Source organism: Humulus lupulus, chromosome X (assembly GCF_963169125.1).
Source record: "Humulus lupulus chromosome X, drHumLupu1.1, whole genome shotgun sequence".
Classification (NCBI taxonomy): Eukaryota; Viridiplantae; Streptophyta; class Magnoliopsida; order Rosales; family Cannabaceae; genus Humulus; species Humulus lupulus.
In genome coordinates, this window is record NC_084802.1 from 192883506 (window position 1) to 192908990 (window position 25485).

General features: G+C 37.8%; 2 protein-coding genes across 4 annotated transcripts; one reads left to right on the forward strand and one right to left on the reverse strand.

Moving 5' to 3' along the window:
* The first annotated feature begins 13754 nt into the window (after positions 1-13754).
* Positions 13755-22185, forward strand: LOC133805310 (glucose-6-phosphate isomerase, cytosolic-like). 3 transcript variants are annotated; one of them, XM_062243449.1, is made up of 24 exons: positions 13755-13789; positions 14495-14579; positions 14656-14732; positions 14869-14950; positions 15043-15090; positions 15349-15504; positions 15582-15678; positions 15822-15864; positions 16224-16291; positions 16398-16482; positions 16855-16903; positions 16984-17056; positions 17135-17195; positions 17451-17517; positions 19756-19812; positions 19893-19946; positions 20053-20181; positions 20294-20357; positions 20465-20538; positions 20877-20930; positions 21004-21072; positions 21420-21509; positions 21691-21798; positions 21887-22185. In XM_062243449.1, exons 2-24 carry the CDS (start codon positions 14529-14531, stop codon positions 21932-21934), a joined length of 1704 nt encoding a protein of 567 aa, XP_062099433.1. In that variant the 5' UTR covers positions 13755-13789; positions 14495-14528; the 3' UTR covers positions 21935-22185. The 3 variants fall into 3 exon arrangements, with proteins under 3 accessions (XP_062099433.1, XP_062099432.1, XP_062099434.1); XM_062243448.1 differs by lacking the exon at positions 13755-13789 and adding an exon at positions 13796-13970; XM_062243450.1 differs by lacking the exons at positions 13755-13789; positions 20877-20930; positions 21004-21072; ... (1 more) ...; positions 21691-21798; positions 21887-22185 and adding exons at positions 13796-13970; positions 20705-20835.
* Positions 22186-22244: 59 nt separating this feature from the next.
* On the reverse strand, positions 22245-24577 carry LOC133806563 (deoxyuridine 5'-triphosphate nucleotidohydrolase-like). The gene is made up of 4 exons (XM_062244652.1): positions 24524-24577; positions 23025-23368; positions 22834-22925; positions 22245-22727 (listed from the first exon to the last, which is right to left on the reverse strand). The coding sequence occupies exons 1-4, from the start codon at positions 24575-24577 to the stop codon at positions 22483-22485; spliced, it is 735 nt and encodes a 244-aa protein (XP_062100636.1). The 3' UTR covers positions 22245-22482.
* Between the last annotated feature and the right edge of the window lie 908 nt (positions 24578-25485).

Below are 25485 nucleotides of genomic sequence, written 5' to 3' on the forward strand. Positions count from 1 at the left end.
TTTGACCTTAAAACTTTAACCATTTTTTTGTGATAGTACAAGTGCTTAATATCTCCAAAAATCTCGTTCAACACTCTTGCACTAAACATATTGACATTCGTCATCACTTTATGAAGGAACTTGTTGAAAAAAAAATGGTTTTAGAATATGTTGAGACTAACCAACAAATTGCAGATATTTTTGCTAAAGCTCTAGACACGGTCAGATTTTGATTCCCTCATAAAATCCTTAGGGGTTTGTTTTCTTTAAATTGCCAATAATTTAATTTTTTCCATGTTTATGCGTGCGTGTAATTCTCTTGTCCTGTCTAAAAGAAATCTGTTAACCATTATATTCTAAAATGTATTTTTATTAGAATAGTGAACTTTATAGTTTTTATATTTTGTGGTATGTAAAATTATATTCGAAAAATTTTTAGACCCTCCAATTTATATTTGATCAAATTAATATGTTTTCTTGTATGAGTATTCATTAAGTTTTCTTCTTCAAGCTCCTTGTTAGCAATATCAGACATTTTTTCATAAAATTTGGTGATGGTTTCATTTTCAAATTTTCAAATTTTGTTGTAAGCGTAACAAGCCTAGAACGCTTCACATCAGCAGTTCCTTCAAACTGAGTTTGAAGAATTTTCCAAGCCTCTTTGGCCGAAACACATGAAGAGATTAATTTAATGTAACCCTTACCAACACCATTAAAAATAGCATGCAGAGCTTTATTATTGTAACTGGACAGTTTATCTTCAGCATCTGTTCAATCTAGTTTAGATTTTACCTTAGTGATGTCCTCGCTTTCTGCAAGAGGAGTCCAACCAGTTAAGATTGATCTCCATGCCTTCTCATCTTGAGACTTGATGAAGGCTCTCATTCTAACTTTCCAATAAGGATAGTTAGTGTCATTGAGCAAAGGGGGCGAGTTATGGATCCTCCTTCTGTGAAAAATGACATTGCAAGAACACAACAAAACAAAACAAACGGAAAACACCAAGACCACACTTAGAAAATAAGTGCCCTACTTTGATACCAATTGAAATTTCATTTTTAATAATTACCAAATTAATTAAATCAATAAGTTTAAGTAAAATGCGGAATGGTAATTGAATGTTAAAATAGATTTCAACTCTGTCGTGACAGGATGAGGATTGGTCACGACAGAAATTGAACACAATGAAAAACGGCACATAAGAGATCAAGAACACAACAAATTTTTACAAGGTTCGGAAACCCTTTCGGATAACCTACTCCTTGGGGACCACGCCCAGAGAATAAAACTAATTAGTAAAGACTCACAAGTACAAAAATATTGACTAAAACAAAACAAGGCTCCCTCTTGAGATTTGTTGCAACTTTGTTGTACTTCTCTTCACAAATCTGTTTTTGGTTGAAACGCTTAACCACTTGAACTCCCTTCAATGATTAGCGAGTGCTTGCTTCCCCCTGAAGCAAGGCTTGAAGAAGTCTCCTCTCGAAGACCTTAAGAGTTGTGTTCAAAATACAATCTATACCCAAAACATGAGTGTGATATAGACACACCAAGATCACATGAACAAGGTGATCTTGTATAAAGACAAAGAACTCTCATAAATATTACAATTCATTCAAAACATTACACCAAAGAGTTCAACCATTCTCAAAGCCATAACATCCTATTTATAGAGACAATTTTGTACTAAGAAAGGCTGAGAGATGATCCACAATAAATGCAAGAATATTTGACAATATTCTTGATTGATGAAGATTTGTCAATCTCTAGATTTTGTTCTAACAGTTGTGAAATTCATGGGGACAATTTATATCTGTGTCATAACAAAATTTCTTAAAATAGAATAAGTACAGTGAGCACCCAAGGATATTATTTCCTCTAGTAAACCAACCTTGGAGAGTACGAAAAATATTATAGGAAAATCCAAAAATGAATTCACTTAATCACAAAATATTTTCCTCATAAAAATAAGATATAAATTCCTTTTTATAGATATTGTGAAGATAAAGGAATGAATGAAGAATATTTGCAAATCCCACCAAATATTCCAAGGTATTAAAACCGAATATCACAATATAAAAGAATTTAAATAAGTTTTAAATAAAATGTAACGACCCAAAAATCACTAATAAGGCTTAAGGGCCTTGATTAGTGTGTCTGGAGGGCATAATTGGTATATGTGTGATTTAATGGTTTAATTCATGATTATATGACTATGTGACATGCATGTTTGTGAGTATTAGATATGCATGTGGTCCCTTTATAGCTTATAAGGGCATATTTGTAATTTTGGCTCGTTAGGGGCATAAATGTGATTATATGTGATAAATTGTTGAGACCACATTATAATGTGGATATATTTGCAGCATATGGCTCGAAACAATCCTAGTGGGCGGATTGGTGAAATAGTCACAACGGGGGTTAATATTCGGCTCGGGGGAGCCTGGGGGTATTTGGAAGGGAATTTAGTGGATATTTTGGAAATTATGGATATTGAATAAGTATTTGGTGATTAATTGGTTACGATGGGATTAATTGGTTAATGGTAGGAACATTCGAGGAATTAGCGGGAACTGGGAGCAAAATGACTATTTTACCCTTAGAGCAATTAAAGGGCTAAGTAAACTATGGGGGGACATTTAGTCATTTTATTGGCCAAGGGTATTATCAGCTAAGTCCTAGAAGGTGTTGGAACCCACTATTCTCTACTGGAATCAAAGGAATGCTCAGCTCTCTCTCTCATCTTTCTCACGATTACTCCCATCTATCTTTCATTTGGTGATTGAATTTGAACTGCTGAAGGAATTGAAGGGCTGAGAAGCTTAGGCTTGAAGCTGGAACTTGGATGAATTGAGGCTTTGGAAACCAGGAGGTTTAGCTAGGACATAAGCAGGGCTTGGAGGTTGTAGTTTAGGGGGATCAACCATAATTGTGGTAAGTTTTCATCATTGATCATGTTAAGGAATTCTCGTATTTGTGTGGAATTAGACTGAGTTTTGGGTACTAAAATAGTTGAGTGTTGAGTGGCGATTTCTAGTGAATTGGGGTATTGATTCTAGTATAATTGTTAGGAGTTTAATGTTTAAAGTATGTGATTTAATTATGAACTCGTAGCTGGGTTTAGTTCTGATTGAGGGGCTTATTGGGTTTGAATTCTGGGATAATTGGCTGGGAGAAGTATGAGGAAAACCCATAATTTTTGGGTTCGAAGGGGGCGCGCTGCGACCCAGCTTTGGGGCACTGCGGCGTGCGTGTCCAGAAGGGCCTGGGTTGGCCTCTAACTTGGGGGGGCGCTGCGACCCACTAAGCCAAGTCGCGACCTGCCTCCCCTATAGCTTGGGTCTCTTGGTCTTTGTCTTGGGTGCAAGTCGCGACCCACTAAGCCAGGTCGCGACTCGCCTATGAATTTTAGCCTTGGAGTGGTTTTTAGAATTGGTAAGGCATGGGGGTTAGAACCTAGGCGCTCGAGACAATTTCTATTACTCGGTTTAGTATAAATTAAGGTCCCAGAGGCTAGTTTCTGTCTCCTAAGTATTTATTTGGATTGGAAGTTAACAATTACCCATTGGATACTGTGACTAGGTTTATTGCCAAGGCTCGGGACTAAGGATCGTGCTCAAGACCATTCCATTATCTCCATTCGGAATTAAAGGTAAGAAAACTGCACCCTTGAGTGGTTGTAACGGGACTGAGTTTCCCAATACTTTGACATGTTTATTGTATGGCTAAATGAATGATTTGGCATATGAAAATGAATGGCCTAAGAGAGCCGGGGGCTGATAATTTGCGCACAGGATGCGGCTTAGCCACTGTGAAGCAAGGTCAGCTAGATAAACACTAGACTCGACCTAAGCGACTCGGAGTCAGTGGAATAGACAGAGGGTGCGACCTAAGGTCATCGACCCTAAGTATTGCATATTGATTGAGATAAACTGTTAAATACAAATGTTTACTGTTGTCAGCTTGATGCTATGGCTTGTTGAATATCTGGTTAACTGTCTGGTGAATTAATTGATTATGTATTATTGTTATGGTTTTCGTGTTGTGCCTTGGTTCACGGGTGCTACGTGGTGCAGGTAAAGGCAAGGGTAAGTTGGACTAACCATGAGTTGGAGAGCTCTGGGGATTGTCAGCTGCTCGTCCACCACGGCCGAGGGAAAGTACAGGGACAGAAGCGTAAAACTTGTATTTTGCCATTAGAGTGGCCACTGATTGTATATAACTTTTGGGAATTTGTAAATTGTCTTTTAAACCTCGTTTTTGGAATCCCATGTACCAAACATCTATTTTAATGAAAATTAACCGTTTATGATCAAAATCTTTTAACCCTAACCTGATTATGACTTTAGGATCACGTTTTACTCAAATGACTTGATTAACAAGTCTTGCACTATTTTAAAAACACAGTGTAACAGTCTTGGTTATCTAGGACGTTACAACTTGGTATCAGAGCGGTCTAGGTTTAAGGGTTCCTGAAGACTGGCTGGACATGTACACTCGCTACTAAAGACAAGCTCGACTCAGGGTTTGGTAATTGTATACATGTGATTATATGCTTAAGTGCTTGAATGAAATATAAATGCTTTACTACATGATTAATAGGAAGCATGAGATACTGATAGGGCCTGACCCTTGACTGTTGTGTGATGATATTGAGGTGTGCTTATTAGCATTGTTGTTGCATGTGAGTGAATATTTGAATGATTATTTGCATCTTGATTGCTTGTGGTTGGTTGAGTTCCAACGGTGGATCAAGGAAAGATTGTTACCCTGTCATCATTGTCTGACCGTCGAGTTGTTGATTGCAGATAAACTTGGATAGCTATGCATCCAAGGCGATCTATACGACTAGCCGACACATGGTCTGAGGCTAGAGATGATGAGCAAGGCCAGAACCCTCCGCTAGTCCCTTAGAACTGGCAGCAGATATTTACAGACATGCAAGCTCGGTTACAGAGCCAGGAAGAGCAGATCCGTCTTTTGAGACAACAGGCTCCGACAGGGAGTGTTGCACCTATTGTGCCACCTGTAGTGGCACTAGTTGTACAAGCAATCGAGATTGGGAACAGGTGGGAGCCACTGCATGAGCGATTCAGGAGGTAGCATCCTCCAACCTTTGAGGGAGGACCGGACCCACTAAAGGGCGAACAGTGGATGAATATGATTACTTCTATCCTGGATTTAATGACAGGGTGGCTTGTGCCACCTATATGCTGAGGGAGGATGCCCGTATTTGGTGGGAAGTGGCATCACAGACTAGGGATGTTTCTACTTTGAGTTGGGATGGGTTCAGAGACTTGTTCAACCAGAAGTACTATAATATTGCCGTCAGGGCGGCAAAAGTGAATGAGTTTGTGGGGTTAGTACAGGGCAACATGAAAGTTACAGAGTACACCTTGAAATTTGATAGGCTTGCGAAGTTCGCACGATGTCTAGTGCCTACGGATGCAGCCAGACATGAAAAATTTATTAGAGGGCTTAATGTTATGATAGCTTGAGATGTGAGAATTACAATAGTACCTGGGGGGACGACTTATGCCCAGGCTGTTAAGAAGGATCTTACTGCTGAGGAGGCAGAGAATAATATTTGGAGGGAGAACGCTACGAGACAGGAGGTTCGTAGGGCGGTGCCTCCATATTTAGGGTCTGGTAGGGGCGGAGGCCCCAATGATCTGAAGAGGAAACCCCCTGACACTTCGACCGCTGCTGGTCCTAATAGGAAGGGTCGAGGTGCTCAAAGTGGCCGCTAGGGAGGCAGTGAGATATGGAGAAGTTACCCAGAGTACACGAGGTGCAGAAGGTGCCATCTGGGCGAATATCGGGCAAAGGCCTGTTATGTGTGCGGGGTAGTGGGATACCTTAAGAAGGACTGCCCAACAGTGAAGAAAGAGGAAGCAGGGAAGGTGGACAGCTTGACTCCAGCTCGAGTGTTCACTTTGACGCAAGCAGAGGCCGAGGCTAGTCCCTCAGTGGTGACAGGTCAGTTTTCTAGTGATGGCTCTCCTTTTAATGTATTGATTGACTCTGATGCTACACATTCGTTTGTTTCTAGTAAGGTAATTGATAGATTGTGTAGACCTAATGAGTATTATACTGTGGGGTCTGGGACTATACTTCCTACAAGGGAACTGGTGGTGTCTAGGAGATGGATTAGAGTACTACCAGTGATGGTTGATGGTAGGGAGCTATCAGTAGACTTGATTGAGTTAGGTATGGAGGATTTTGACATGATTCTTGAGATGGATTGTCTGGTCAGATATGGGGCTACCATTGATTGCAGGAAGAAGATGGTGACCTTTGAGCCTGAGGGAGAGGTTCCATTTGTTTTCGTGGGTGCGGTGTAGGGACCCCGCATACCCATGATATCAACATTGAGAACTAGAGACCTATTATAGGGAGGTTGTATAGGTTTCCTAGCTAGTGTGGTGGATACTACTAGAGTTTTGCTAGCAGGGTTGGGAGAGACCAGATTAGTTCGTGAGTTCTTGGATGTGTTCCCTGAGGATTTACCAGGGCTACCGCCACACAGGGAGATTTAATTCGTCATCGAGTTAACGCTGGGAACAGACCCAGTGTCGAGGGCACCATATAGGATGGCTCCGGCAGAACTCAAAGAATTGAGGATAGAGTAGCAAGAACTTCTTGATTTGGGGTTTATCAGGCCTAGCTACTCGCCATGGGGTGCTCCAGTTTTGTTTGTGAAGAAGAAGGACGGGACTTTGAGGATGTGTATAGACTATAGGGAGTTGAACAAGTGGACCATCAAGAATAAATACCCCTTGCCAAGGATCGATGACTTGTTTGATCAGCTGCTCGAAGATTGATCTTCGATCTGGTTATTACCAGCTGAGGATCAAGGACGAGGATATACCGAAGACGGCCTTCCGAGCGAGGTATGGACATTATGAGTTTCTGGTCATGTCGTTTGTTTGACCAATGGCCAGCAGCATCCATGGACTTGATGAACAGGGTGTTCAAGGACTTCTTGGACTAGTTTGTGATTGTCTTCATCGACGACATCCTAGTGTACTCCAGTTCAGAGGAAAAGCATGACCAACATCTCCGATAGGTCTTGCAGAGGTTGAGAGAGCACCGGGTGTACACCAAGTTTAAGAAGTGTGAGTTTTGGCTACCAGAAGTGACATTCCTTGGACATATTTTCAGTGAAGATGGGATTAAGGTGGATCTAGCTAAGGCGGAGGCAGTGAGAGATTGGCCAAGGCCAAGGAACGCCTAAGAGGTTAGGAGCTTCCTTGGATTAGCGGAATATTATAGGCGATTTGTGGAAGGATTTTCGAAGATTGCTGCACCGATGACAGAATTGACACGAAAGAATATGAAGTTTTTCTGGTAAGATAAGTGTGAGAATAGCTTCCAGGAATTGAAGCGGCGATTGATTATGACACTTGTGTTGAGTCTTCCTTCGGAGGAAGGAAAGTTTGTGGTATATTGTGACGTATCGAGACTGGGATTGGGCTGTGTGTTGATGCATGATGCGAAGGTTATTGCTTATGCATCACGACAGCTGAAGGAGTATGAGCAGCGGTACCCTACCCATGATCTGGAATTGGCAGTGGTGGTATTCGCACTGAAGGTGTGGCAACATTATCTGTATGGAGAGAAGTGTGAGATATACACTGATCACAAGAGTTTGAAGTATTTCTTCACCCAAAAGGATCTGAACATGAGGCAGAGGCGTTGGCTGGAGTTAGTGAAGGACTATGATTGTGATATCCTTTACCACCCAAGGAAAGCCAATGTAGTGGCAAATGCGATGAGCCGGAGGGGCCCGGGACAGTTGTTTAGCTCTGCACAGCTATCGAGAGAATTGGCAGAGAAGATTTCCAGAGCGAGGATAGAATTGGTTGTGGGCCGATTTGCCAATATTGCCTTATAGTCGACCCTGCTAGAGTAGATTAAAGAGGGTTAGTTGGTTGATGCACAATTGCAGGAAGATAGAGGGAATGTCTTAACGGGAGTGGCTAAGGACTATTCTATTTCAGAGACTGAGTTATTACGGCATAAGGGTCAGATCTGTGTCTCGACTGATATGGGGGTTAGACGAGAGATACTCGATGAATCCCATACTACGTCGTACTCACTCCATCCAGGCACCACGAAGATGTAACAGGATCTGTGGACATTGTATTGGTGGCCTGGGATGAAGAAGGATGTGGTGGAGTACGTGGCTAGGTGTTTGACCTATCAGCAGGTGAAGGCTAAGCATCAGCGCCCAGCAAGGTTGCTACAGCCTTTGGGTATTCCCAAGTGGAAATGGGAGGACATTAGCATGGATTTTGTGGTAGGTTTACCGGAGGTCCTGGAGGCTAGTTTCTGTCCCCTAAGTATTTATTTGGATTGGAAGTTAACAATTACCCATTGGACACTGTGACTAGGTTTATCGCTTTGGCTTGGGACTGAGGATTGTGCTCAGGACCATTCCATTATCTCCGTTCAAAATTAAAGGTAAGAAAACTGCGCCCTTGAGTGGTTGTAACGGGACTGAGTTTCCCAATACTTGAACATTTATTGTATGGCTAAATGAATGATTTGGCATATGAAAGTGAAAGACCTAAGAGAGCCGGGGGTTGATAATTTGCGCACAGGACGCAGCTTAGCCACTGTACGCCAGGGTTAGCTAGATAAACACTGGACTCGACCTAAGTGAGTTTGAGTTAGTGGATTAAACAGAGGGTGCGGCCTAAGGGCGTCGACCCTGAGTATTGCACATTGATTGAGATAAACTGTTAAATATAAATGTTTACTGTTGTCAGCTTGATTCTATGGCTTGTTGAATATCTGGTTAACTGTCTGGTGAATTAATTGATTATCATCATTGATTATGTATTATTGCTATTGTTGACCTACGATTTGGCCAATGACACGGAGTCAAATATACGACCAAGGATAAAACAACAAGTAAGAAAGATAATGTAATGCCCTGGTTACCCCAGAACAGTTACGGTGAACGGTGGACCGGAAATTTGACTCGCTACCCGAGTCCTTTGGTAAAAAACGTGCTCTAAGTGTAATTAACAGGTTAAGGGATAAAACCAAATAAAAGGAAATGGATATTTTCATTACAAACTGCTCTGCAGAGCTAAACAAAACGTTTACAAGTTGTTCTCAGTACAAAATGGTCACTACTGTTTTAAATTTACAATCCCGCCGACCTAAGCGGCAAAAATAGGGTAAACCCCCTAGTTCCTCTGAGAACTCCTTGGCCGTGGTGGTCAAACGGCCGCACATGTACACATCACCACCTAAGCTCTCCACTCAAGGCTGGGTGAGCTTTTCTTTTCCTTTACCTGCACCACATAGCACCCATGAGCCAAAGCCCAGCAAGAAAACATAACACTATACATAAACATTATCAAATGATTATCATTATAATCACACTGAGCATAAAGCTTTCAAACAAATGAGTGAACATCACATGAGGTCCTGATAAACCATACTGAGTGACTGACAAGCAAGTCACTAATTCAAATGGAAGAGTGGCTGCTAGGTAAGCCACTAGCCTTCAACAGGTTCTGGTAAACCATACTTAGTGACTGACAAGCATGTCACTGGTTCAAGTGGGAGAGTGGCTGCTAGGTAAGCCACTAGCCTCCAACAGGTTCTGGTAAACCATACTGAGTGACTGACTAGCATGTCACTGTTTCAAGTGGAAGAGTGGCTGCTAGCTAAACCACTAGCCTTCAACAGGTTCTGGTAAACCATACTGAGTGACTGACTAGCATGTCACTGTTTCAAGTGGGAGAGTGGCTGCTAGGTAAGCCACCAGCCTCCAAGCACTTATTTCTTTCATCGACCCTTGGGGTCAGTCTGGCATTAATGCTCTTTGAGTCATTCAATGCTGGTAGTCGATTAGATATAATCTCTATTGGCTTGCGTTAACACGCTAAGGCTGTTTTGACTAATAAGTCAGCGCGTGACCAATGCCCAGTACCACTGCCGAACCTGACTAATAAGTCACAGCTTCATAGTTGATACTAACACCTTTGCCAAATCTGACTAATAAGTCAGTACCATGCACAAGTGAGCAACATATGCTAAGTATTCCACAATCAATTCATGTCCATATTCATTCAACCACATGCCTCGTGAATAACCATGCATGTCACGTGTGGGGTGCAGTTTTCTTACCTCTGGTTCGAGCTAGAATGAATAAAAGAACAACCCTGAGAACGATCAACCTTTTGGTCCTTTAGCGGTTACCTAGTCATAACCAATTATGGGATTCCATCAATAAAATGTTCCCAAACCAAAACCTAACCTCCGGGACATCAAACACTACTCAACTTGGTAGTAGGTTCAACCCCGAGGCCTTAGGTTTGAATCCCCATCCTAAAAATACTATTCTGGCCAAAATTGCCCTGATGGGCCGCGGCTCACCCTCCTGACAGAGGCGTTTCCACCTCTGAAGCCAACTTAGGCCGCGGCACACCCTAGCCAGCCCGCGGCTCATTACGCATTTTAGCCTAAAACCAGCAACGCACCAGCAAACCACCCCTGCGTTTTCCCTTGGAACCAGCCCCTCAAATCAATCCAAAACATCAACCTAACACCCAATTTAACCCCTAAACATCACCTATAACTCACCCTCAACAAGACCAAAGTAAAACATCAACTTAACTCCCTTTGTTTCCAACTAACCACCAAGTGACTACAAGTTGAAAACTTAAAACTAAAACAGAGTATAACCAGAAAATTGATGGATAAAACTTACCTCAAACCTGGAATTAAACCCTCTCTAATGGCTGAACCAAGTCTACAACCTCCACCCTTGAGTTTCCTAGCTTAATTCCACACTTTGAGCTCAAAAACTCCAAAGAAGAAAAGAGAGAAATGAACGTACGGGAAGGAGAAGAAGAAAACTCTATTTTGCTCTGTTTATTCTACAGCCCTCCAAACTCATATATATCCAAACCCCAAATGACCAAAATACCCTTAAGTCATCTAAAGCTTCTTAAACCATTCTAAGGGTAAAATTGGTACTTTCTACTTATCTCGTTAATCATAATTAACGCTTCCCAATTCCCGATAATCTCAATATTTTCAAACACCAATATTTCACATCCCGTTACCCTTTAATGCCCGGTAACACTCTAATCATTAAAAGCACCCCGAGACTTACCCCGAGCCCCGAGCCTAAGCCTGTTATGAACAAATCGATATTAAACATACCATGATCGTCTCATGCCGAATGGCTCGAACAAACCCACATCATAATGTGGTCTCAAGATATATCACAACATGCGAACAAATAAATAATTTACCCTCAACGGGCCAAATTACCATCACACCCCTGTAATTAGAAATATGGACTCACATGCATGCATTTCACATCATATCATAATATAATCAACATATACATGCATTTTATCAATTAATAACACAATTAAGCAAGTATGGCCCTCCCGGCCTACTATTCACGCCGTTAAACACATTGGAGAATTCGGGGCATTACAGATAATCTAATAGAAGAGAAGAAAACACCAAAGATTTATAGTGGTTCGACCCCAAACGATGGTAATGACCTACGTCCACTTAGTGTTATTATTAAGATTGAATCACAAAGTAGTGATCAAAGAACTAGGGTTCTTGAGTTTCACAAACCTTGGGAGAAAATACAATAAAACGATAGATAATTGCACTATAGCTCTCTCTTTTTCTCTATCTTAGCGAAAAGATTCAGGGATCAAAAAGTCCCTTCCTTGAGCTATTTCATGTATATTTATAGGCTCAAGGAGGGTTACATGTGCCAACGTGTCCTATCTTTCCTTAATAATCGCGTATCAAGATAATAATGAAGAAATATTCAATGCAATTATTATAAGATTACAGTTTAAGAAGGAAATAAGTCAGGTTATACGACCAGCCTGGTCGTATCTAAAATTTAACTCCTGGTGGAACGATGTGCCTCTGGTCAATAGTCGAGCAGCACTTCTGCCACGTGTCAACCACGTGTGAGAAATCCTTGCCACGTCATCAGTAGCCGTTTTTAGGGTAAACAACAATAGTTTTATTGTTGTGCCTTGGCTCACGGGTGCTACGTGGTGCGGGTAAAGGCAAGGGTAAGCTGTACCAACCATGAGTTGGAGAGCTCTGGGGGCAAGGTGTACATTGTCAGCTGCTCGTCTACCACGGCCGAGGGAAAGTACAGGGACAGAAGCCTAAAACTTGTATTTTGCCATTAGAGTGGCCACTGATTGTATATAACATTTGGGAGTTTGTAAATTGTCTTTTAAACCTTGTTTTTGGGATCCCATGTACCAAACATCTATTTTAATGAAAATTAACCGTTTATGATCAAAATCTTTTAACCCTAACCTGATTATGACTTTAGGATCACGTTTTACTCAAATGACTTGATTAACAAGTCTTGCACTATTTTAAATACACAGTGTAACGGTCTTGGTTATCCAGGACGTTACATAAAATAAGATATTTCCATAAATTTGCCAATTTAGGATTTTACAACAACAAAATTATTTTTTTATTCCCATTGAAAACAAAAAAGGCTAAAGTTTTTTTTCAAACACTTATATTGTTGTGTGGTTGGATGGGATGGAATCACATACAAAAGTGTAGAGAAGGAAACAAGAACATAGTAAAAGCCGAGGAAGAGGAGAGGGAAGAAACTGTGTGTGTGATGTGTCTTTTTCTTAAGAGTGTTGTTATTTAATACCTTAAAGTGTCCAACAATACATGATGTAAGACTTTATAATTGATTAGCGATATCTCATAATACATATTAAATTAAAATATGTGGGACTTAATATTAAATTACACTAATAAAAATATGTCACCTGTGTTGGACAACATCCTTTTAGCAATTCTCTTTTCTTAATTGTTATTATTATTATTATTTATTTTTGTACTTTTTTATATTGGGTGAGGTGATGCCAGCTGACCCCTTCTTATGAGGTGAAGTGTAGTACCGATAGGAAATGCCTATCACTTATTATTATTATTATTATTATTATTAATGTTATTCTAGTTTATTATCTTAGCAAAAGAGGCATGCTTCATGTCATGAGTATCTTACAAAAATAAAGAATTAAAGAGGTCGGTCAGAGTAGGTTTTATGTCGGGGTTAAAAAAATAATTAATAGTAATTAGGGTATTTAACGTTTGACAAAATAAATAAATATATATATATTCTTAATTTGAAGACAAACATAATGTGCTGGAATGAATTTAAAATTTAGTTGTTCAATAAAGAATAAAATCCCATTTATATTCCTCATATTCATATTCTATTAAAATTCTCATAATTAAGAATTACATAAATATAATTATACATGTCACAACACAACAACGCCATCAGCTGAATGAAACTCTTAACCCTAGCCTTCATCGATCACTCTCTTCGGGTTTTGGGTGTCTTGTTCACCTATCAAACCCCCCATTTTCAATTGAGAGAACTTTCTTTTCGTTTAGGGTTAGGGTTAGGGTTAGCCATTGTTTTCTATCAATCATCATCTTAAAGTTGTAATAGTTTATAATTAAATCCAAAAGCTGATCCCTCACGGTCACCGCATCGGACAGCAGCTAAGAATTTTCGGAAGAAAAAAAAAGGCCTACAAAGTAGAAAAGACAACGATGGTCCCACCACGTGGAGCCTACATGTCACGAGCACGCTGACATTGTGGGATTGCCACGTGGAAGTCTAGCGTAAACCTGAAGCAGCTGATCCACGTAGACGTAGAAATAATGGTATATAGAAAAAGCATTTTTGTTAACTTTTTTTTAACATCATCGTTTCCTGAGCAATCGCCAGTAGCCTTAGCCTTGGCCTTGGGTAAGAGACATTTCATTTTATTTTTTCTGAAAAGGAAGCTTCTCCATTCTCAATTCGCTGCCAAGTTTTTCAATCACCATATTTATTCTTCTATCCAATAAAAACCACCCCATCCTCTTCTTCTTCTTCTTCTTCCTCTGTTTTGGGTTTTTCCTTTCCAGCAAAATTCCGGATTCTTCAGGTACATACATAAATACGAGACAATACATCTTCGCTTCTCTCTCTCTCTTAGGGTCTGATCATCTTCATCTTGTGTATTTGCTCTGTTTAGTTACTGAAGTAAGAAATGTCTTTTTTGTCGGTATCGATTAGGTGTATCTTGTTTGGTTTCAGCTGATTTGTATTTCTTCACTTTTTTTTTCGATGTTTTTGGTCAACTTAATGGAAAATGCGGCAAGAAGAACAATATTTTGATTTTTGGGAGTTTTTATTGTTGTTGTTGTTGCTGTTTCTCTTTTGCGATTCTAGAAGACAAATGTGTCAACGCCCTGCTTATCAGAATTCAGAAGATGGTTAATGGAAGAACTTTAGTTTTTCTTAAATAATGAGCCTACTTAGAGTCATCCTTATCTGGGATTTTTTATTTTCTATTTTCCTACAAATGAAATGTGTTTTTTTTTTCCAAATTTCTTGATGTGTGTGTGAATAGTTCGGTGATTCTTTTGTATTTTGTTACTTATGAATTGTATTGCTGTTCTTGATCAGGGATTTGGTTGTAAAGTGCTTCCATTTATTTGAAATGGCTTCCTCCGCTCTCATATCTGACACCGAGGCCTGGAAGGAATTGAAGGTAGTAGAGATAAATAGTAACGCGTGACATTTAAATCCGCACATGATTCCAAATATGCGTCGTTTTGCTTTTGCAGGCTCATGCTGAGGAGATTAAGAAGACCCATTTACGTGATTTGATGAATGATGCTCAGCGGTGCCAGTCAATGATGGTGTATGATAATCCTTTTCAAGCTTTAAAGTATTTAATTATGAAATTTCTTGTTAGAATATAATTTGACACAAATTATAACGATATTAATGTTTTAAATTGTAACGTCGCGATATGTGTATATTTGACTTTTCTACAGTGAGTTCGATGGGTTGCTATTGGATTACTCACGGCAGAATGCCACACTTTCAACGATTGAAAAGCTCTTTAAATTAGCAGAGGTAGCCTCGGTTCACTCCTTTTGTTTTTTAGACTGCTCCTGCTGCTATTCTTCCTGCAGTAGCTTACCTGATTGTTGGTATTGACAATGCAGACAGCAAATATCAAACAGAAGATTAATCAAATGTTTAGTGGGGAACATGTAAGTTCAAGTTTATCTCTTAACTAAACGAAGAAATTGGATGCAGGGATAAGCTTGTTGTGCTTATTAGAAAGCAAGAATTCATTGATAGTTTTGATGCATTAAGTGTCAATTTGGCATTTCCTCATTGGTGGCCTCTAGTCTTTGAAATTGTACAGAATATCCATTTGATGGTTCTTTAATATTAATTGTTAATTTTCTCAGCAAACTTGATTCTTTTTTTATTTTGTTTGATTATTTTGTGGGTGTTCTCTTCAGATAAACAGCACAGAGAATAGATCGGTACTCCATGTTGCTCTTCGTACTCCGAGAGACACTGTTATTCAGAGTGATGGGAAGAATGTGGTCCCGGATGTTTGGAAAGTTCTGGACAAAATCCAGGAGTTCTCTGAGAGGGTCCGCAGTGGTTCTTGGGTAGTGTACCTTAGCCTTTTAATCTCACTTTTTTGAATGTGATGCTTCAATTTTCTAATAATAGACAAATTTGTTAGGTTGGAGCTACAGGATTACCACTTACAGATGTCGTTGCTGTTGGTATTGGTGGCAGCTTCTTAGGTCCTTTATTTGTTCATACTGCTCTTCAAACAGGTTGCAATCACACTCGTATTATCTTGAGCTCCATTCTTTATAACATTGTTTTCCCTTAAAACATATTGTGTTCTTTGTTTTTATTTAATGAAGACTTTCAAGCTTACAACACATGCTGTAATGGTTCTCGTGGTATTCTACAGATCCTGAGGCTATCAACTTAGCAAGAGGTCGCCAACTGCGTTTGTGAGTACTTATGCTTTTTTAAGCAGAGCAGATATCTTCCCTAGTTTCACTAATTTCACTAATCTAGATATCTAGTTTCTTTTTTATTTGGATCAACTTGGTTGGACAAATGAGATGTGTCTAATTTTTCATCGATGATTAATTTGTGAAGGAGATAGACATTCAAAACTTGAATATATATCTGAAGCACGTGATTAAAGATATCATTCGATTCCTTTCTGAAGAAATTTTTTATGATCTATTTTTTGGCATATTTATATTTCTTTCATCAACAAACATTAATAACATTTTATAAAGCTCTTATACCCTCTTATTATAGACCAAGTCAACTTAATCTCTTTATTTGTTTCCTCCTATAGTCTTGCAAATGTTGATCCAATTGACGTTGCTAGAAATATCACAGGGTTAAACCCTGAAACTACTCTTGGTAAATGTTATATTTACATCTTTATATTATCTTTCTAGTTGTTGGTCTTGAGTTCAAATAATTTCTATTGTTTTTTAATGTTGAGATTGTTTTCTGAAATTTGCAGTTGTGGTAGTTTCAAAAACTTTTACTACAGCAGAAACCATGCTGAATGCTCGAACACTTAGGGAATGGATTTCAGCTGCTCTTGGGTTAGTTCAATTCAACTGTAGCTTAAATTTTTCAATTATATGGGATTCGTTCTTGGAGAATTCTATGGTGATCTATGCTATATAATTAAATGGCTGGATTTGGCTTCAGAGCTGTTGTAAAAGTAAAAAGTTGACCAAACACAGAATGGAGCAAATGAAGAATGAAGACTGTTTCTCATTTCATGTGGTTTCTTTCACTAAACTAAAATCTGTTATTTTAATCAGCAAAAAAATTAAAATCTGTTATTTTGTTTTTTCCCCAAAAATTTGCTTGCTTGGCAAATAGTTTAGCATTTTTCGGCTTGAATTAATTGTCAAAATGGCAGAAACATGCTTTAACTTCCCTCTCTTGTGATTGTATACTATTTTCAGGCCTTCTGCTGTTGCAAAGCATATGGTAGCAGTCAGCACAAATCTTACGGTATCATTACTCTTTTAGTCTTTGTACTTGGTGATTAAGCACCAGTTGAGTCATTAGTACTTAATTATTTTCTTTTTCAGCTTGTGGAAAAATTTGGTATTGATCCTAACAATGCTTTCGCATTCTGGGACTGGGTTGGTGGACGATATAGTGGTACGTAGTTTACCTTTTTTTTTTCTTTTAGATGACCTCCCTTTGATAATTGATTGGTGTTTGAACTGCTGGTTGCAGTTTGCAGTGCTGTTGGGGTGTTGCCTTTGTCTCTCCAGTATGGTTTCCCAATTGTTGAGAAGTATGTGTTTTATAATTGCTACAGGTCCACTGCATCAGTTCTGAAATTTGTGATGGACAAATTTGCTTGTGCTTCAGCTTTCAATTAGATTTCTTGGAACTATTAGTCTGATTTTCATCTATAGTTACTATAGGGGAAAGGCAGATGAGAATATCTTAATTTGTTTATATTGAATTTAACTTTATTTGCCAATTATTTAATTTGGCATGTTTATAATGTGTCTTGCATAACATTGTTAATTTCGTCTGGTCAAAGGTTTTTAAAGGGGGCCTCAAGCATTGACCAGCATTTCTACTCGGCACCATATGAGAAAAATATTCCTGTAAGTACCTGAACTGGTTTTTTTTTTTGTCATCATGATCAAATGATTTATTTCCCTCGTGCAACTTTGATATGCAAGAAAGTTTTGTAAAACTGTTTAGGATTATGAAACACCTGCATACGCTATTAGACAATTTGTTTCAAAGAGGAATGCTATGTCACACTTTTTTTTTCTTTCTTATTCATTTTTTTTCTTAAATAATACTAAGAGGCACTGGTGTTGAACACCACCCCACTGATATAAATGGGAAAATTTGAGGTTTTATGCATCTTAGTATATCATAATTATAAAATATGCCAACATAATTAAACATCACAAAAATGTCATTTTCCAAACATTGTACAAAATTGCTTTTCCCATTAACATTCCCTCTCTCTCAAAATGTCTCTCAAGCTCTCTCTCTATACCACGATGGCACCACCTTCCCACAGCAGTAGTGCACCACCTCAACACAACCACTGCCATTAGCATCATCCTCGCCATTGACACTGTCACCTCCCATCACCATTGAAGCACCCGATCAAAGCACCAATCCATTTTTTTTGTATGTTTCGATGATTCAAAATCAAATCGAAAACTTAGAACCCTCAAGAAAATTCATTTAAAACACTAATTTAAAGGTTTCGAATACATCTATGTATGATTTATTCATTTTGCTATACATTCTTTTTTTCATATCTAAAACTTCAAAAATCTGCAGAATTTTGAACAAAACGATGCTTTTGCAATGCTTCAGCAATGTTTTTGCGATGTTTTAATAATGGTGTCACAAAAACTTGATTTTAAGGCAAAAAACTGATGCTTTAACAAATGATGCTATGAAATTTTGATATTTTTTGGGCAAAAACGATGGTAAATTGATGCTTAACGATGTTTTTGCAATGAAATTTGATAAATTTTTTGGTGAGGTTTAACTTTTTACTTTGATGTAGTTTGAGGTTTTTTTTTTTATAATTTTGGTATTTTTTTTTTGTTGAGATATTCATGTTTAGAATGTGTAGAGCATTAAATTTGGAGTATGTAGAACACAAAATTTAAATTATTCAAGTTACAAACTTCATTATGTCCTAAAACGGACAGATCTCGAAAACGGACAGATCTCGAAATTTGTTGTTCTACATCTCAAATTTAAGGTTCCACATATTCTAAATGTGTAGACCTTGAAGAAAAATATACCAAAATTAAAAAAAAATCACCAAAAAGTTATGTTTCACCAAAGTCCTTATCAAATTTCATCGCAAACAATCGCTAAGCATCAACTTACCATCGTTTTTTGCCAAAACAAAATCAAGTTTTCATTGCACCATTGTTAAGCATTGTTTTTTTTTTTTTTTTTTTTTTTTGTAAAAATCAAGTTTTCATGACAACATCGTTAAGCATCGCAAAAAGTATGGTTTTGTTCAAAATTCTACAAATTTTCAAAGTTTTAGATTTGAAAAAAAAGCAAGCAAGACCAATAATTTGTACATAAATGTGTTTGAAACCTTTAAATTAGTGTTTTAAGTGAATATTCTTGGGGGTTTAAGATTTTAATTTGATTTTGAATCATTTAAAAAAAAATGGATTGGTGCTTCAATGGTAATGGGAGGTGGCGAGGACGATGTTAATGGTGGTGACAGTGTTGAGGTGGTGCCATCATGGTTGAGAGAAGGGCAATTTTGCCCAATGTTTGGAAAATGACATATTTTTGTGATATTTAATTATGTTGACATATTTTATAATTATGGCATACTAAGTAGCATAAAGCCTCAAATTGGATTAGTCTATGGTGTTGAGCACCACCTGCGCCCCATAGCACTCTTTCTTAAATGAACCTTCAAAAAAGCTTTTGATTATAGCTAAAAAGATAAGTAAAGTTTTGACTTATTTTTTTTTGTTTGGATAACTATTATATAAAAAGTTTTGACTTTTTAAAGTGTTTGGATATCAATAAAAAAAAATCTTTTATGAGTAAATTAAGAATTATTCTAATTTAAAAAATAGCTTCTCAGAAGTGTTTTTGGGGCTCTAGGTTCTCCCAAAAAGACTTTTATAATAAGACTTTTGAATTATAAAAGAACTTTTTATTTTTTACCCAAACACCTCCAAAAGGATTTTTTTTTTAATTGTAGAAGCTTAGCCAAATGGGGCTGTTATAGATGAGCTGCATTTTTTTTTATTTGCATTTTGGTTATAGATATGTTTTTGCATATCACTGCAACAGTTTTATCTCTTAATAACAAGACATCTGTTTATTAGTTGCTTTTAGGCTTGTTGAGCGTATGGAACGTTTCATTTCTTGGATATCCTGCAAGAGTGAGTGCTGACGTCTACTTCAGAGTTTATTTATTTCTTTACCATCCACTTTAAAAATTGACTTAGTAGTTTTTGTTTAGGCCATCTTACCTTACTCCCAAGCCCTGGAGAAGCTTGCCCCACACATTCAACAGGCAAGTCCGCTTAGATCGCTGCTTAGCTTACCAGCCTTTCTTTCTTGGAAGGTGTGTGTGGTTTCTTGCATTCTCTAAATACCTTTCACCTTGTAATTCAATGTAGGTTAGCATGGAAAGTAATGGCAAGGGTGTATCAATTGATGGAGTTCCACTTCCCTTTGAGGCTGGTGAAATCGACTTTGGTGAACCTGGAACAAATGGTCAGCACAGTTTTTACCAACTAATTCACCAGGTATTGATAATTTGTTGGAGAAACTTTGTTAATTCTTGAACTTCAAGCTACATACGGTAACCTCTCTTTATATCTACTGAAAGCTGAACTTAACTCTTTTATTAACTTTCAGGGTCGCATTATTCCTTGTGATTTTATTGGTGTTGTGAAGAGTCAGCAGCCTGTCTACCTGAAAGGTTCTTTATATTAATCTTTTAGAGCTAATATTCACGTGATTTTCTAGAAGTTTGTAGTCTGATTCATAGCTCTTTTTATAATTCAAGGATGAATAATTTTGTTGCAGGTGAAGTGGTGAGTAACCATGATGAGCTCATGTCCAACTTTTTTGCTCAGCCAGATGCCCTTGCTTATGGGAAGGTATTATGCGCTGCCACAGATGCTTTCTTTGTTATTCAAGTGCTTTGGAGAATTTTATTTCATTTTGGAATCTCATATGCCCAATATTAATATGCCTCCTTGACCCAAAAGAGGTGGGGTAATGGTTGTGGAGGTGATTTACAACCTTCTGTGGTCTGCTATTCAGGAAAATTTGGTAGCAAATTATAAAATGAAGACAGCCAGGATGTGTTGGGGGTGGGGTTAGTAGATACTGTAATAGTCAACTTTTGGTGCTATTGTCATATTACCACATTTTATTTTTTATGAAAGCATCAGTCAGCTATCCGTATCTCTAACCATTGAAGAGTTTTTTGTAGACCGTAGAGCAGTTGCAAAAGGAGAATGTTGCGGAGCATCTTGTTCCTCATAAGGTGATTTCCTTTGTGCATTAGTCATTGTTATCAGGTCAATGAATAGTACCAACTCTTGTCCTTTCATTCACAGACCTTCTCTGGAAATAGGCCTTCTCTCAGCCTTCTTCTACCTTCCCTAACTGCGTACAATGTTGGACAGGTATGCAGTTTCTTTCTCTGTTTATTCTTAACTTATTTTTTGTTTTTCATTTAAGGGAATGATTTAAAATAAGTACAATAAACATATTTGGAGCAGATGACCTTGGACTGAGTTAATGTTGTGTGTCACTGTGTCCTCGTATTGAGGTCATAACAATTTCCACATATTTTTCTGCCTTCTCCTCATCAATTAGATATCTCGAGTCCAAACATATTTTTCTTAGTTCAATTTTCATTAAAGTAGAGAAGCTGCAGGTCTCACATTTGCTTGGTGAATGTATTAAATATATGCAGTTTTCTGCATTCTTTATATTCTACTAACTGCCTTGGTCTCATGCCAATATTCAGTTGTTGGCAATCTACGAACACAGAATTGCTGTCCAAGGTTTCGTTTGGGGCATCAATTCTTTTGACCAATGGGGAGTTGAATTAGGGAAGGTTAGTAACTGAGTAATACCCTGGAAACTTTCCGAGTGTTGAAACTATAATCTTCTTGCAATAATAAAATGAATATATTTCTTGTTTGCACTTGCTGAACTCTTTTTCTACCGTCACTTTGTATGGCATACCTACGTGTCATCCTATAACTTATCACATAATTTCATGTTTGTGAATGCAGTCCCTAGCTACTCAAGTTAGAAAACAACTCCATACATCTCGCACCAAGGGAGAACCTGTCCAGGGCTTCAACTTTAGTACCGCAACGTTACTAACAAGATATCTGAAGGTGTGTAAAATATCTACTTCAAGGAAAAAAAACATATATACTCGAGTTTTAAATGAATCTTAACCAAACTATATATTTCACCGTGCAGGCTTCAGATGCTCCTTCAGATTCTTCAACCCGTCTGCCCCGGATATAGCTGTATAACTTCTGGGTGTCCCCTTATATTGCATATATTTTAACATTGCAACTGGTTTTATAATTTGTACTGTTTTGTTCAACTCAAATTTTGGGGAAGAGGGCGCAAACTTACTCAACCAATGTTGTAAAATCCCCCAAGTATTTTGCATGCCCCATTTTATTGGAAACATTCTGCATTGCCCATGAAGTGTATGGCCATTATGCAAAAAAGAGAAAATATTTTGAAATAAACTTTTTCTTTTAATCTGAGCCCCTCATGAAATAGAACGATAAATGATTTGTGTTTATACACTATAAACTTTATAAAGTTAGCAAGAGGATTAAGAAGTTTATCAAGTTAGATCGATTCTGATAAATACATACACCAATCAAAACTGTATTCCACAACTTCTTAGCTCTGCCAAGATACACTGAAAACATAGAACGGTTATAACAGTCCACCAACTGTTTGACAAAACTACAAACCGAACTTTTCTTGTTTTCCTAAAGATATTAAGTTATTTGCCTACACCTAATTTATAACCAGATATCGAACTAAAAATGAGTCTAAACGCCTGTAGAGCCAAAGCCTCCAGTGCCTCTGACGGTGGCATCCAAATCATCAACCACCATGACATCAGGGGTTATTATCTTCTCAATTATCAGTTGAGCAATCCTATCTCCACGTTTGACTTCAAAGTCAAAGTCCGAATGGTTGAACAGTATAACCCCGACGGGACCCCTGTAATCAGCATCTATCACTCCTGCTCCCACATCAATCGAGTGCTTCCACGCCAACCCTGATCGAGGAGCTACACAAAACAAAGCATCACATTAAAATATTGCAGAAAAAAAAGGGTAGAAAGGCAAATGTAATAATCAATTTTAATAACACAGAAAACTTTTAATGGGGTTTACCGATTCTTGCATAGGTTCCTTCGGCTACAGCGATGCTCAGATCAGTTGGGACCAAAGCTTTTCCTCTGGCTGGAACCTTCGTCTCCGTCGCACTACATAATATTAGAAACCCGGAAAATATATTTATATAAATTACTGAAAAATAAATAAGATATTTGAAGGAAAAGTGGCGAAATAAATATGGGTTTTACCTCGAGAGATCGTAACCCGCAGAGAGAGGAGAGGCTCTTGATGGAGAAACAGCGTTTTCAGAGAGCTTTTTCACTCGGAAAAATGAAATGTTGCTCTGAGAAACTTCGTGGGCGCCATTTTCGTGAAGCTTTGGGAGTTTGGTTGGTGGCTCGTTGATTTCGGGGCTGTTGCTTGCCATTCTGTTTCTGATGAGACGATGAGGAAGCGTGAAGGAAAAGCTTAATGGGTTTATGGAAAGACCGATGATTAGGGGATGGGAAGATGAAGGAGGATAATGGGTTAGGTTTAAATATAGGAAAGAAAAAAACAATTGGCGCCAAGTTTTCCCGCTATTTTTCTTTTTCTAGTGAAAAGGACCTCAAATTTTTCAATTTTATTTGGGTAAATAATTATTAATTACTCGCTCCTTTATGGAAATACATAATTATCTAATATCTTCTAATAATAATACACTCTCCTAAACTTATTTCCTTATATTTTTAATTGGGGTATAATTCATTTTCAATATAATTTTTTCTTTCTTTCTCTCTCAATTTTTCTTTTATTGACAAAATTTCTAAATATAAACTCCATTACAAACCATCCCCTAATCATTTTTCATATTCTCATGGTATATCAAAGAAAAGGAAAAATAACAAAGTTTCAAATAAGCGCTCAAAATAAGTGTGAATCAAATTAGGCTCAAAATGGGGTAATTAGTGATTTAATAAATCAAGGTTGGCTTGAAAGTCTCAAACGTTCCAAAGAATTGCCTAAATCATCTTCCTAAGCATGCATAATCTATGATTTCGTCTCAAATAGCAAGCAAACAAGTTCTAGGATAACAACATTTTCATAATAATTTGTTTTCAACATTCAGCAAGCAAAAAAATATTCAATTACACAAAATTCATTAAAAATCATGATTGAGCTCTCAATTATTTAAGTAGACAATGTAAAAATGGAAAGAACTATTCAACCAAACACATATTTTTATAGCTTCATTCTCATTCAATTTATATAGCACATCATTCAATCATATTATCATTGACAAATCATTGTCAACTTGATTCACACTCTAAACAAAAACAAACTTAAACAAACTAAGATATCTACAATGAACAAAGCAATAAAAATCAAATCTCTTTCCCAAAACTTAATCTAAACATTGTCCCAAATGTATAAATAAAAGAAAAGGAAAATAAAACTTCCCTGAAATCAAATGCATTGCTTCATTGTATTGACTCTCATCTATATCCTCCTCAGTGTTTTATATTTCGAAACACATCAATGAGTGGTTGACGCTCATAATAAGCATCATACAAGATAACTTGAAAGTTGTCACTCTGAATGCCCTCAAGCTTAGCAAGATATGAATTTAATATGCACGTGACACCAACAACACAAGACTTAGAGTGATGAGCCTGGGGAGAAAACTTTGGTAGCCATAAAAGATGTAGAATAGTGAAGGTATCATCAATTTAAAATATGGATCCATTGGAGGTATATATGATTGTACCATTGGTGAAGTCAAATCAATGATTGCAGGTGCTTCCTCATCCTCCAAAGTCATATTTTTCTCATCTTCATTTGTGAATTCTTCATATAACCCTTATGATTATTTTTCACTCTCCACACAGCTATCCATAAACATGCTTGTGATTTGATCTTCAACAACTTCATGATCATGGATGAAATTTGCTTCCTTCACCACAACCATAATCATTATCTACCAAGCAAGTATACAACTTAGTAAAATTTTGAGTAAATATAACTTCGAAGGTCTCTTGTTCATCAACTTTACACTCAATCTCTTCTAATGGGTCAACCATTGGTACTTCTATAGTATTCGAATAACTCTCACAACCTTGATTATTTGAGTAATTGTCCTTAAACCACTCCATGTTTTGCACCATTAAATTTAAAGTGTTCTTCAATTGAGCCATTACATTTCTGGTTTATGCTCTTCATGCTCGAATGGTTGTGGTATAATATTAGGAACTTGGAATAAAGGAGGATATTGGTGACTCCAACTGTAACGACCCAAATTTCCTAATAAGGTTTAGGACCTTGATTAGGAGGCCGGGAGGGCCATAATTGATTTATGGGGCTATTATGTGATTATATGCATGATTATGTGGGTCATATTATTATATGATGATAAAGGCATGCATGGGGCTATATACTCTGCTGTGAGGGTATTTTGGTAATTTGGCTCATTGAGAGCGTAATTGTGAACTTGTGTGTATATTGGTAGGCTAATGTTGAGACCACATTATTATGTGGATATATCTGTGATCTGTGATCTGTGACTCGAGACGATCCTAGTGAGCAGATTAGCGAACAAGTCATGGGGGGGATTTATACCCGGCTCAGGGTGAGCCTTGGGGTATAAATGGGAATTTAGTGAGTTTATTGGGGTCTATTTTTACATCGAGGAATATTATTGGTGGTTAATTAGGTATTGGGTAGTAAGCGGTA